The sequence below is a fragment of the Adiantum capillus-veneris genome, chromosome 6, assembly GCF_014529385.1.
Source record: "Adiantum capillus-veneris isolate H3 chromosome 6, ASM1452938v2, whole genome shotgun sequence".
Lineage (NCBI taxonomy): Eukaryota > Viridiplantae > Streptophyta > Polypodiopsida > Polypodiales > Pteridaceae > Adiantum > Adiantum capillus-veneris.
Window position 1 is genome coordinate 162,432,553 of NC_140936.1, and position 15,490 is coordinate 162,448,042.

At 38.7% G+C, this 15,490-nt stretch overlaps 1 protein-coding gene across 1 annotated transcript; it reads left to right on the forward strand.

Moving 5' to 3' along the window:
• The first annotated feature begins 8,069 nt into the window (after positions 1-8,069).
• On the forward strand, positions 8,070-10,239 carry LOC147456634 (uncharacterized). The gene is made up of 4 exons (XM_086513870.1): positions 8,070-8,607; positions 8,893-9,093; positions 9,149-9,219; positions 9,823-10,239. The coding sequence occupies exons 1-4, from the start codon at positions 8,070-8,072 to the stop codon at positions 10,237-10,239; spliced, it is 1,227 nt and encodes a 408-aa protein (XP_086369996.1).
• Positions 10,240-15,490: the final 5,251 nt, after the last annotated feature.

Below are 15,490 nucleotides of genomic sequence, written 5' to 3' on the forward strand. Positions count from 1 at the left end.
TGGCCTAGATCCTTCGACTTAGGTAGAGGAGGTAGACTTAGGTAGTTTAGGTAGTAGTCGAGTTCTAGAGTAGGAGTCGGAGTGCTTGAGAGTCCGGAGAGGCCAAAAAGCAACCAAAAACACCATTATCACCATTTCACATGATAGGTAGGAGTAGAGTAAGTAAGACGTCATGATTCAGGATCTAGAGCATTTCATGCATGTACACTTGCTCGGTAGAATCATTACAAGTTTGTAAAAGACGCAAAAAGACGCAAAAGTGTGGTTGAAAGCCTAATTGAAGTCCAAAAGTTACTATGAGTGTTTCTGATAGATCTACAGAGCATCAGGAGCATTCCTGTCAGAAAAAACTTTAATTTTAAGTCAGGCGACATCCTACGCGTAGGATGTCTACAGGCCAATCTGGGAGGAATTTTGGGATTTTGAGTTTACTAGTGTGTTCAGAAGGTAGGGTTTACCCTAATTTCAACTGGAAAGTGGAAATTTGGCCATTTCTTGACAGGATAAGGCCAGATAGACTAAAATTGCTATACATCCTACCCAAATAGTGCCAAAACATTAATTTGAGACCAAAACCATAAGATGGCTGCATGGGCATGTCTTGCATGATATATTGAGTGATTGAAATGGGTTTCACCTCATTTGGGTAAGAAAATTGGGTTCAAAGCGGACTTTAGCACTTTTGACTGAAAAAAGCAAAAACAGCTGAAATTTGGGACTTTTGACATCCAAATCAAAATCTAAGCATACCACTGGGTTACTGACATCAAGGGGAAGCTGTGGGACAAATATGGGGTCAAATAGGCCAAATAGACATCCTACGCGTAGGATGCCTTCTGCGTGATTTGGGACTCCAAACTGAATTCTGAGTATACCAAAGGGATCAACAACTAAAGGGGAGCCTGGGCTTTGAGTTTGAATCCATTCTGATGAAAAAGACATCCTACACGTAGGATGTCTAATGCAAGAAAATGAATCCAGACTTTGACTTTGAGCATAGTAAGGTGTTATATAGCCTAAGGCAAGCCTCCTAGTCAGTTTTGGTCCAATTTGGAGTTGATTAGACTGATCAATACCATCAACAGGTCGTCAGAACAGATTTCTGACTCATTGACGAGCTAATAGGAGTCCAAATCAAAAATTAAAAGCAGCTGTAAGCTCAGCACAACAAGAGGAAACAACAGTGCAAAAATCCAGGCAAAACACAGCAGGAGACATCCTACGCGTAGGATGTCTATTGGAGCATACTGCAAAGAAAATTTGACCTGGCATAGATAGTGAGATTCCATTTGGCTTAAGGGTTCCAGAATTTCTTTCAGAAGTGAATTTGGACCTTGTTTGCCCATTTGACTAACCAAAGACTGAATTCAGACTTTTTCGCGTAAATTGACCAACATCTGAGGGAAGTACTGTTTCAGATTAGCAAACCTAATCCAGAACATCAGCAGTGTATAAAATACAGTAGTGGTTGAGATTAACTCTCCAGTTATACCAATCATTACTAAGATAACCTCTAGCAGATAAATGCTTTGATTCAATTGCCGAAATTAAATCGCTTGTGTACAGGTATTCAGCAACAAAGCAAGAAGTTGTGCAGAGACAGACCCATTGCCAGGTGAGTGGTTGAAATTGTGATAAATTCGTTGATAAGTTTGATGAATTTAAGATCAGGAAGATACATTGTTAGAGACCAGAAAGTGGTAGGTGACCAAGGTAGCTTAGTGTCCACCGAGGAGAGTGTAACTCAGGCAAGGCTAGATCTGCTAGCACCGATTATAGAGGAAGGTAGTGATACTGACACTTCGTCAGATAAATCTTTCTTCATGATGGGTAGTCAACAGCCAGGAGGTTTCACCTATGATGGACCTATGCGAGGAGGAAGCACCTCCCAAAATCCTTTGAATGATTCCAGGCTCACGGTGATCTTCTTAGAGGGAACAAACTCGAGATGAGCCCTAGTCTATTCTGACTATCAAGGCCACAAGTGCATTTGTATCGAAGAGAGGCCAGCTCAAAGATTAGAGATAATCCGAGTGTATGATGATGGAGATAGATTCCGAGACGAAAAGGGGAACCACTATTTAATAGTTAGTAACCCTGAAGATTACAACAGATATGGAGATAACGTGGCGAAAGGGAAAATGGTTTCAGAAACTCAAGAACCGCCACCAAACATTGATCGGCCTGGAGCTATTTTTATGTATGATAAGAAAACAACTAGGGTTCCAACTTATAACGAGAATGTGGGAATCTATAAGCATGAGAGTGAGGGTATTGTCTCTTACTTTCGCAGCAAAGAACCATACGTAAGCGAACTAAGCAAAGACAAGGTTCTTTACTTATTCTCCTATGAAACTGCTACGGGGAAGGGCATAGTTTTTGTTGATCGATACGGGCGAGAATACCAACGTATTCTCCTAGAGGAAGTAGAAAGAGCAACAGGTCCAGGAGCATCAGCATATGCCCCTGAGGAAGTGCCAAGAGCAGCCCACACCCCAAGCAAGTCAACGAATCCTTTTTCCGACGAGTATGACACTACCTCACATTCCACCCGACCGCAAGCATTCAACATGGCCACTGAGAAAAAAAAACCACAGAGAGAGAGAGAGAGAGAGAGAGAGAGAGAGAGAGAGAGAGAGAGAGAGAGAGAGAGATGAGAGAAATAAATTAAAATAAAATGTTATATGAACTTTTCAAAAATTAGGGATAAACAAGAGAGAGAGAGAGAGAGAGAGAGAGAGAGAGAGAGAGAGAGAGAGAGGGAGAGAAGAAAAAGGCCAAAGAGAATTAAAAAAATTGGGGGAAGAGAGAAAGAGAGAGATGACAATGAAATGTAATGTTATGGTAATGTGCTCGAATGAGTACATCCATGTGACCATGCTCACACACAGAGAGGGGTCCACAGAGAGAGAGAGAGAGAGAGAGAGAGAGAGAGAGAGAGAGAGAGAGAGAGAGAGAGAGACACAAACACACATAGAGAGACATAGAGATGAAAATGAACTGAATTTAAAGGGTACTTACATACATACACAAACAGAGAGAGAGAGAGAGAGAGAGAGAGAGAGAGAGAGAGAGAGAGAGAGAGAGAGAGAGAGAGAGAGAGAGAGATGACAATGAAATGAAATGTTATGGTAATGTGCTTAAAAGAGTACATCAATGTGACCATAGACTGAATAAAAGATGAGAGAGAGAGAGAGAGAGAGAGAGAGTTAAATGTGAGTGACATAAGATAAAAAATAGGGACAAGAGTTCTAGGAGTCCACAAGGTTATAACCATGTATGACCACTAAGAAAAAAAAACCACAAAGAGAGAGAGAGAGAGAGAGAGAGAGAGAGAGAGAAAATAAAATGTTATATGAACTTTCCAAAAATTAGGGCTAAATTGCCTATGAGAGCATACTTGATAAGTGCACTTAGAGTGTTCGAGTCCTCACACAATTCTATCTAAAACTTATACATATACATAGGTGTAGATTTAATGTCATAGAGAGGGTTTCCAAAGATCTCGGGCTTGATGTAAATGCCTACAACAATCCCAGTAGACCTTAGAAATTCTCGAGTAGTCTTGAAATTCAAGGCATGATACTCAAAAGGCAATCCCAAGAGAGCAAAGATCTCGGGCTTGATGTAAATGCCTACACCAATCCCAGTAGACCTTAGAAATTCTCGAGTAGTCTTGAAATTCAAGACATGATACTCAAAAGGCAATCCCAAGAGAGCATGATACTCAAGCAAGAGACCTTGCACATCTAAGGTATGGGCCTTGAACTCAATAATTTTATCAAGAGGATACTCGAATATCCAAGAAAGCAGTACAATCTACTACAATTTGGTGCCGAAATTAAGTGGCGGGAGTAATTCAAGAAACTCAAGATGGGATTTTTTTCTTCTCCCTAATAAGGAAGAGGTTTTGAGTGTCCTGTCTATGGAAGTATCGACAAATCTATCTAATGATAGGGCTCCAAATCCAGCTATGATATTCAAGTGACAATTAACATAACCAATCTGCCACACATACACACTCACTTGGACATGAGAAGATATGGTTGTCACTCTCATACGAATAGTTTCAAAAGATCCCAAGGATGTAAGTGACATGATGCTAGCATTTATTCTATTAGTCCTCATGAAGAACTCTAACGAGTTTTGAAATGAAGGCATGATACTCAAGAGGGAATTTCAAATCAACATCTTATTCTTAACAATAAGATACCACCCTAGGTGTTATATACATCATGCCACTTGGGGTTGAACTTAAAAGCCTAAAACAATCCAACAAATCTAAAAGTTGTATTGGGTTTGATAAATTTTACCTCATGAAGAGAGTTTCAAGCTCACGAGGAGATGATGTTAGCATCATAGATATAAGAGCATATCTATTTTATGAGTCTTGAACTCAACCTGTTATTCTAAAGTTTTTTTATTGTGGAACATGTCCAAGAGAGACAAGGCCTGGACTGTCGTTCATATGATGCGAAGTGAGGGCATCTCTCTAGATGCAGTTACATATGCATTATAGTTCAAAATAAACCACAGTTTGATCACCAAAAGGTGACCACATGGATAGAGAATCACATACAACCAAGACAGATTTCAGAAAGGGTTAGATAGAGAGAATAACATGTGTGATTGAAAGATCCAATGTTGCTTTCGAACCCTACAAACTTTAGATACAAAGAGAGAGAGAGAGAGAGAGAGAGAGAGAGAGAGAGAGAGAGAGGGAGGGAGGGAGAGGGAGAGAGAGCTAGAAACCTATAATGCTTTGAGCACTTATCTAAAGAGACATATTGTAAACTTAAGTTTTGTGGACAAAGTCCTAGAGCAACTACACTTACATTGTCTCTTATTGTTTTCCATTAGGAACTTTATGGCACCTAGGGTATCTGCTGAATGTTTTGGTAATGGATTGGAAGCAATGGAGATAGTATTGGATCATATAAATGATTCACTACTCTCCAGAAAAGAAAGTTAACTTCTTTCAAAGCATTGTTCGAGGTTTCTTTCCGGGTGTCACTATAGAAGAAGCTTGGAGAACCTACGATTGCACTTTCGTGACTCGAGATGGGGACCCTTTCACCAGGTGTTTGTTAGAATCCAGAATGATCTCAGTCAATGGTTTTGCAACCTACACCTTTTGAAAATTCGAGTAAAGTTGGGATATTCAGATGCCCTCTACCTTGATTCTGAGTTAGATTGTTGTTCTATCTCTAAAGCTTATAGCAAAATTAATTCTTTAAAGAGTATTGTAGGACCTGATAAGATAGAGAATCATAAGGAACCTGCTTTCAAGCGTCCCAATGCTAAGCGCTCTTTTCCCATTTTCAAATGTAGATGGGGTTGATCATGTATTGAGCAGAACTTTTATCTACTAACAAAAATGATTGATGAGCATTTTGGTTTGTTTTCCACTTCTCATGCAATCCTTTGTTATTTCTCACATCTAGATAGAGATGATGTCTTTTTTTGTTTCTAAAAGAGCAAGCACTTAAAAAGTGAATGTTCTAGGAGGGTTATTTTTTAATTTACAAGAATTCAAACCTTTCTCTTTGGTTGTAACTTGTCACATTTCTCTTTGCAACCACTATAGTTTTTTGTGTACACTGAAATGGAGATTAGTCATGCCATTCCTCTCGCTATTGCAACCAATGGCTTGATATCTTCTCCAATAGCTGCAAATGCATCCGCTAATGAAGAGGAGATAATGTCATCTCTTCCTATTCGCAATGTGTGTGCGGCAAAGAGAGCAGCTTAAAATGTCGGGAGGAATTCTAAAACGCAGATTTATTGAAACCCTGCTAGAGATCAAAGCCTCCTGCAAAAGGATGGAGACAATGCAAACCAATGTCTCTGATGTGGTTGAAACTTTAAGCTCTGCATTAGAGATTGGACGTGGGATACTATGGAAATTGCAAGAAGAGACAAAAGCTACAAACTTGCAAAGATTAGAGAATGAGGCATACTTGAGAGAGAAACTTTCTCAAGTTGAGGATTCTCAAAAGATGATATTGGCATCTATTGAGAATCTTTGAAAAGAGGTTTCAAGGAGTCAACGCGGATCAAAAGGATGGAGACAATGCAAACCAATGTCTCTGATGTGGTTGAAACTTTAAGCTCCGCATTAGAGATTGGACGTGGGATACTGTGGAAATTGCAAGAAGAGACAAAATCTACAAACTTGCAAAGATTAGAGAATGAGGCATACTTGAGAGAGAAACTTTCTCAAGTTGAGGATTCTCAAAAGATGATATTGGCATCTATTGAGAATCTTTTAAAAGAGGTTTCAAGGAGTCAACGCGGATCAAAACGACGAATTCAAGACAATACTCTACGACACATCGTGCCAGGATTGAGAAGTATTGTCAACAATCTGGGTGCTTTGACAAAGGTTCAAGGTTCAAAACTTTCAGATATCTGAGCTACCTCAAAAAAATTAAGTGCTTTGGTTAGATTAGTTCGACCAAAGCAACGTCAAGTTTCTCAACGACCTAATTCTACTAATGGAATAAAAATGTAATTGTATGTTGCAAATTGTACTTTTTTTTGAGACACTATCAATGTGTCAATTGTATTCAGTTTAGAGGAGATAATTTGATGTTCCACTTTATATTGATTTTTATCATGCGTAAGAACGTCCTTTTACTAATTGATCAAAACTATAGTAAGTACCTTATATGAGATCTATTTGCACATGATTTCATAGATGGTATCTCGACCATGTATATTATCACTTGGTCATGCACGACATAGCGGACTATGTGATGAATCCCAAAAGGTGAGACGTCAAATAGCACGAGAGAGAACAAGGCATTCACTACAAAGTACTATTGGAACTTTATTGAATGGCAATGAAAGACAGTGCTTGCATGATGTACATGAAGGAAACTCTAAAGCCATGGATGTTGGGACGACAATGAAACATAGCATTGCAATGTAATCAAGAGATTGTAGAACCTATTGTTATCCTTGAAGAGGAAAACTATTCTAAAGTAGAAAAGCATTGTTTGTCTATCCTCTTTGAATACCCAAGTTCTCTCCTTTTACATCACAAGTCTATGGCACATCTTCTATCCAAAAAGTGTGTGTTGCACAACTTAGGAATCTTAGATTTTGTTTGCTCCAAGTGTGGAGCAAAGGCCTAGAAGGATGAAGGAAAGACTATCCAAACATTTCTGGGTAAATATTGTTGCTCTAATGGAAGAGTTTGATTACTTCCTTTGAATGAGACACCAAATGAATTGAAAGATTTGATGAGATCAACCACAACAAGAAGTAGACAATCCTTATAAAACATTGGGGGATATAATAATGCATTGGTATTTGTGTCTCTTGGTGCCCATATCTATGAGACTATTAATTATGATGGGAGAGGTGTATACACTTTTAAGTTACATGGCTCTGTTCATCATAGCATTGGTTCTTTAGCGCCCGCTAAAGGACAGAATGAAGTTCCACGCTTTGCACAATTATATTTTTTCGATATCGAACATGAGTTGAGCAACATATTGCATCATGTTTCAAATTTAGACCGTAGTATTCTAGAGTGTTTACAATTAATGATGCATAGAGTAAATTCCTATGCAAATTCTCTATAATCTGCTACTTCTTTGTCTGGAGATGCTATTGTACCCAATATGAGGATGGTTATTGCGGAGTATTGTTGTGATGGTTGGCAATATCTTGCTCCAAGGAGTTCTGAAGTTGCTTCAAGGGATGATAGAAACATTGGCTATCACGACATTGTACTGAATTTTCAACACGGGGGCTTGAAAAGAATCTCCAGCATGCATCGAGCTTACATGTCCTTATTGTATGTTCTATTATTTCCGAGTGGAGAGGATGGGTGGCATATTTATTTACAAACTAGAGATGGAAAAAAGTTGAGTCAAAAGCAATATTATGTCTTTTTCTTACAAATAAGAGATGATACGGTGGAGTGTCTTCTTCGAGGGGGTAGGCTACTACAACAATATTTCGTGGATTCTTATAGTACTATAGAGGAGTCACGGCTATTGTGAATGAAAAATAACCAAAGAACACTTCGTGCTGAAGTGTACCAAGGATTGGTTAACATGGTTGAGGCTAGAGATGGCTTAGAGAGGGCTAAAGGTCAAAATGTTGGCCGTAGAATTGTTTTGCCTTCGTCTTTTGTTGCAGGTCCAGGATATATGTGCCAACTATTTCAAGATGCAATGGCAATTGTTCGTAGTAGGGTTAAACCGAATCTCTTCATCACATTCACATGTAATCCACGATGGAAGGAAATAGATGATGCATTACTACCTGGACAAAGTGCTATCGATCGTCTTTATGTGACTACACGTGTGTTTTATCAGAATTTCCAAGATATGATGCATTTACTTATCAAGCAAGCCGTATTTGGGGAGGTGATTGGACATGTATCAGTGATTGAGTTTCAAAAGAGAGGTCTTCCTCATGCTCATATATTGTTGATACTTGCATTCGAATATAAGCCCATAGATACATTCCACTATGACAAGTTGGTTTGTGCAAAGCTCCCTGACAAGAACGTGTTTCCAAAATTATTTGATGTAGTGAGCCGTTGTAATGTTCATGGGCCATGTGGTCCTTTGTGCCCAAGTTCTCAATGTATGGTTGATGGAAAGTGTAGATTTAAGTTTCCATGAACATTTTCTACGTCTACAAACGTAAATGAAAGTGGATATCCTGTGTATATGAGACGAGATGATGGAAGGTTTGTTCCATCTAAAAATTACAATTTAGATCATCGTTGGGTTGTTCCTTACAGCCCTCTCTTATCACTAAGATACAAAGCCCATATTAATGTGGAGATCTGCTCAACTATCACTGCCGTTAAATATCTTTTTAAGTATGTATACAAAGGACATGATTGAGCCACTGTTGTTCTTCAAGATTTTGAAGGAGCTACTGATGAGATCAAGAGTTATCTCAATGCACGTTATGTTTCTGCATATGAGGCTATGTGGAGAATATTTGGCTTTGACATGTATAGTGAAAGGCCATCTATTCAACAATTGCAAGTACACCTTCCATTGCAGAATATGGTTACATTTCAAGATGGTGATGATGTATCAGATTTTTCTCATTATCAAGGTAGTTTTTTTAATTTTTCTAAATAATGAGAAAAATAAAAAAACTACCTTGACAGATTGGTTTGTTGCAAATCAAAACTATCCAGAAGCAAATAGCCTCACATATACTGACTTTCCAAGTGGTTGGGTATGGAATAAAAGTCAAAAGGCATGGTCTCCAATACAACATGGTGTTTCTATTGGAAGAATGTGCCATATATGTCCCTACTGTTGGTGAGGTTTATTACCTACGGATGCTACTCAATATTTGCAAGGGATGTAAATCTTTTGAAGACTTGTGGATGTATGATGGTCACATTTATGATACATACAAGGAGGCTTGTATAGCTAGAGGATTAGTGCAAGACGATGTAAAATTGTCCCTTTGCCTCCAAGAGACATATTTTTTTCAAAATGGAATTCAGTTGAGAAAACTCTTTGCAATCATATTAGTCTCTTGTGAACCACTTCATCCGGCTGCTCCAGATGCTCTTTGGGACAGATTTTGTACCAAATTTTGTGAGGACTGTGTTTATGCCCTAACGATGCGTATTTCAAAATGCAAGCGTACGATTTGATGTGGAAAAAAATCAAGCTTTGCTTCATATGGAATGCCTTTTGCAACAACATGGCAAGAGGCTTTGCGATTATATGTTGCCTGCAATAGCCTCAACAAGGGTATCCTTAAGTGAAACCGGTGCTATGGTTGAAGAAATAATGTTTAATGTTGATGAGCAGCGTAATCTAGCAGATCGTATGGAGACTTCCCTTAACGAGGATCAACGAGCACCGAGATGCTTACCACCAAGTGTTGCAAGCTATTGACACAAATTCAGGGAAGGTATTTTTCTTAGATGGTCCTGGTGGCTCAAGAAAAACTTACCTTTATAATGCACTTCTTTCACGAGTGCGAGGAAGTTGTAGAGTTGCTCTTGCATGTGCATCATCAGGTATTGCAGCTTTGCTTTTGAGTAATGGAAGAACTGCTCATTCTATGTTTAAGATACCTTTGGAGCTTCACTCTGAAGCAACTTGCAATATAAAGGTAAATAGTCAACTTGCAAAACTTCTAAAGAATGCAGCTTTACTTATATGGGATGAAGCTCCCATGACACATCGCTATGCATTTGAAGTAGTGGACCGAACCTTAAGAGATATTATGCAGTGAGATACTTTGTTTGGTGGAAAAAGTCATTTTGTTTGGAGACAACTTTTGACAAATACTACCTCTTGTACCAAAAGGTAGTTGTACAAACATTGTAAATGCTTCATTGTGTCATTCTCACCTATGGAAATGTACAAAAATATTGAGGCTTACCAGAAATATGTGTATACTTGATTGTGGATTCGCTTCAACAAAGTTTTTCACGTTGGGTGCTTGATATTGGCAAACAATGGGGATATGGATGATGGAGGAGACTTAGATAAAGTCAAAATACCTTCATACATGATGCTTCCAGGAAATAGTTTGGTAGATCTTGTAAGGTTTATATATGGAGATTTGTATCATGTGCAAGATCATGAAAGTTTTTTCAGAGATTGAGCAATACTTGCTCCGTGAAATAAAGAGGTGGATTTAATCAATGACCATGCATTGCAAAGAATGAATGGAGTTTGCAAAGAGTATCTGAGTGCAGATTCAATTTGTAAGTCAGAGGAAAACACACATTTGTACAAAATTGAATATCTAAATAGCCTTACTCTTGGTGGTGGTTTTCCACCTCATGCTTTAGTCTTGAAAGAAAATGCTCCTATCATGTTGATGCGAAATTTGGATCCAAGACGTGGATTATGTAACGGAACCAGATTGATATGCAAGCAATTTCATCATAAGTTAATTGAGGCAAAGATAGTTACAAGATCGAATATTGGAGAGAGAGTTTTTATTCCAAGGATTGACTTTATTGTTGAAAATCGTCAAGGGCTTCCATTTCAAATGAAGCATCGTCAGTTTTCAATCAGGCTTGCTTTTGGGATGACTATTAACAAAGCACAAGGAAATTCTCAGTCTATATCTTGCATCATCGACCTTCTCTCACGTAAAATTGTATGTTACAACGTCACGTGCGCGAGGTGCAGCTGCTATGAGGATTGTTTTCAATACTGAAAACACTCAAGAGGGGTGTTACTACACTCCAAACATTGTATTCAAGGAAGTATTACAACTAGAAAACTCATAACAATAAGTTCAAATTGACATTGTGGCTCTCATTAAAGTCAAACACACTTGATATTAAATTTTATTGATGTCTCTTAGATCAAATTATTGGCCACAAATGGATCCTAGACGTAGTGCATCCTATGTAGTGGATCACATCACTGAATTCATTCGAGGTATTTATCTTCTTTTTTAAATTAGAGTATTAACTGACCTATTATTTTTTTGACAATATTGGCTTATACATTGACTTACTTTGTTGAAGATCCACCGCAATGGAGGGGAAGAGTTCCTGCTATTTTTTGGTGATCTTATTTGATACAACTCATATTATATTGTAAGAGTTTTTATGTGGTATTTTGGTAGTTTTAAGCTTTTCTTGCTCTACATAATTCATGGATGCCTTTGCAAAGATCACTGCCATCGAGGATTTATCATTGTAGGTGTTTATGAAATGCTATACTTAGATAGAGATATGTCTATGGAAGTGTTTGGATACTACCATGTTGTCTTTTCTTTGGACCACGAGCATGGTCAAATTCAAGTTAATATCTGGTTTGTGAGTGATGAAAGGCCATTCAATCCACAACAGGTGGGGGTTGCTGGATACCTCACTACACCATATTGATTGAGGATATTTACTCAAGTTGAAACACCCCCCCGTATCTTACAAAATGTATACAACATAGATCCTTGGACTTAGAATTCCTAATGTGGTCTCTCGAAGGGTACACTTTGAATAACTCTTTTGTATTGTCTCTACTACATTCAAAATATTCAAACCATCTTTGTGAAGTTGTGAAATTTCAAAGTCTTTTGAATTGCTTTCATTCCTCTCTCTCTCTCTCTCTCTCTCTCTCTCTCTCTCTCTCTCTCAATATTTTAAATCCTTCTTTTAAACAAAAGAAAGAAGGACATGATTCTCTATGATATGATTGTCAAAATATTCTTTACTCTATTTCATCTCTCTTTGTCTTAAACTTCTAAATCTCCATTGTTAGAGCAAATAAATAATGGCACAATACATTATGGTTTCGTACACCCTCAATGATGTCCCTTCTTATATTAGAGGTATGTAAAATCTTATCTTTGATACTTACTTTTAGCATGACTGAAATATTTATGGTCCTTATTTTGTGTATTTACACGCGTGACATTTTTTTCTAGATCCTCCATTGTGGAGGGGTCCTGCACATCCTGAGGATATTGTTCATATTATCAAGGATTTTGAGATCCTTCGGTTTGTATAGCTTGAACTTGAATCCATATGACGCTAAATAAGTTGTTACCTTTTATGCCTGAATGGCTGGTTGTTATCTTCATCACAAGCTTCAGTGTTATTGCAAACATTCTATCTTGGCATTATATGAAGCATGATATTTTAGAAGTGTTGTAGGTTATTATCACATAGAGTTTGATATAGATGATATGCAAGTCATTGTACGAGAGTTAGGTATGCAACGACCTCTCAATTGCAACTTTTCATATGGTCCATATGGAGTGAATGAATGGATGTTTAGAATCTATTCTTTGGGTGACTCACCTCGACGCCTCGGTTGTAGTGTTTGACGTGTTGGCCTTGGATCTTGAAAGTTCCAAGTATAGTGTGTCATAGACTCAATTTCTCTAGATGATCGAACACTCCAATCCATTGTCTATGCATTCTAAGAACCGTAATTTTTTACTTATTGTTGGCTTATTGAAGTGGGGTTTTATCTACTACATAGGTTAATGAGAGAGAGAGAGAGAGAGAGAGAGAGAGGGAGAGAGAACTTTGCTAATTGCTAATGTAGGTTAACATGGGTCATGATGTATTGGCTATTCTCCTAATACATATAAAGATGCTTATTTATTTGAAAGTTAAGAATGAGTACATTTGTCAAAGAAATGGTACATGGTGGTGATTGGCATGATTGGGTGTATTCATATGCGGATGGGTGGTATGTAAATTGTGGACTCTTAAGCATTTCACCACGCAAAGTGTCACAAATATTGAGCGAGATAAAATTGATGAAAGTCCTACAAGAACTACATATGGTTGATATTTATTATGTCAATGTTTGTGGTTGTGATATTCAGTTGCAAAAGATATATCACAATCATAAATCTTATATTTTAGATGATTGAAGTTTTGAAATTAATTGTAAAGTTTATCAATGGGATATATTTGAGTGATCCTCAGCCGTCCAACTATAGAGTAGAATATGAGTTGTTGTAAACAAAAACATTGAGGTTGTTGTAAAGACTTTGACCTAATGGATCTCTTGACACATTTTGGCAATGCAGCTCTATTTTGGCATGACTTTGAGTAATTGAAGTGTTTGTATTGCAATGCCCTTATACTTGTTTAAAAGTGTTTAAAAGTGCACGTTTAACAGTGGCCATGTTGATCATCTCTCTCTCTCTCTCTCTCTCTCTCTCTCCCCCTGTAATTTTAAGCTTTGAGTACTAATGTTGCCCTCTTTTCTTGCAGCCAAATAAATGGCCCACAAAATTCTGAATATTTTTCCAAGTGTAAAAAAACTTATTGTTGATGTCTTTGAAGAAAGTTTGTTACCTGCTGAATGGGGATGGCAATGGGCATGGGAAGTGATCGAGAAAAACTACACTGTTTGGGGGTCATATGTGGATGAAGAGTTGGACACAATTTAGATTAGGTTGCTTGATCCCTATTTCTTTCCCAATCTTAGGCTCATGCTCGTAAAGCAAGAAGCTTGGGTTGATTTGTCATTACAAGATTTACTTGAGTTGGGTTCAAAAAATAGATTTAAGAGAAGTGTATAGAGCTCCAGCTCAATATCTTGATCCTATTGAAATAGCACGACCACGAGTGCTGTCTAGATATATTCCTGAGCCTTTTTGGCAATAATGTAAACTTTTTTTTTTTGAAAAAAAATGTCTCTTTAGTGATGTGCTTTTATATAATCTGTGTGTGTGTGTGTGTGTGTGTGTGTGTGTGTGTGTGTATGTGTAAGGAGAAGAGAAAGATGCAAAAAGGTTAAATGTAGTAGGAGTAGTCTAAAGGGGCCAAAGATAGAGTGAGACAAAAACTTGCATTTGAACAATGGGTAAATACGTATTCGTAGGTTATTGGTGATAGTGTCGATCGTTGTGTGTCATGGAGAGATGTATAAAGATACACACACACACTCAAACATGTACAAAGTGAGGTGGTAAGAACGAGCGAGACCCACCGGTAGGCGGGTCGCGCAAGCTAGTAATTAACTAGATGCCCCCGCCCCAACTCTCCGAGCGTTGCATGCCCGCTACCCGCCCTCCTTCCCCCCTACGCTCTGAGTGCCTACTCGCACGCTCTCCCTCCCCCCTCAACCCTCGCCTCATCAACAACCTCATTGTGAACTGCCTCAGCTAAAAAATGCGCGCAGATTCCTTAAAGCCCATAGTAAGAGAGAGAGAGAGAGAGAGAGAGAGAGAGAGAGAGAGAGAGAGAGAGAATCTATTGCACAAATCTCCTATTTTCTCTTTTTTTAGTGTGGTGTAGACATGATCACGTGAAAAGAAATTCATCAATTAATGAGATCCCCCCCCCAAAAAAAAAAAAAAACTAGGAGAAGTCTCTCTGCTAGTCCTCACTCCGCGATTGCTCCCACACTGACCACCGCTTGTTGCCCCCATCGCGTTCCTCTACACTGCCCATCGCCTAGCCTTCTGCCTAGAGATAAAGAGAGCCCTCTGCGTAGAGATAGAGAGACTTCATGCACGCACGCGCGCACACACACACACACACACACACACACTCACACACGTAGAGCTCATGCACGTCCCTTTAACTTTATAGGCGATGCCCTTTCGACCTCGGACAATAGATTGACCTCAAACAGCGTTGTTTGTCTCGGTATTGCGCTCACGGTCATCAAGGCCATGCCCATGGTCGACAAAAGGCACGCACCCCTTTCGTCCGTTAGCAGAACCGTCCCTCTTGACTTAAGTGAGCAGAGCTCGACTTGAGTTAGCATTAAGGTTACTTTGAAAGGCCACAAGAGTAGGGTCTCACAACAATTTTTTCACAAAGCAGAGCTTAGCCACAGACCCAAAGGTTTTTGCACAACAGATTGAAGATTCTTCACCCATGACTTCCTTCAACACATCGATTTTTGTGGCAGCTATCCCCAGGAAGGATCTTACCGCTCGCCAAGACGCAAGGATCATGGCCCTAGAGGCTTAGATCCAAGAACTTGATTTGGAGAATGCTGAATTGAAAAAAAACACTTGATTAAGCTCGAGGATACAAAGGCAAAGG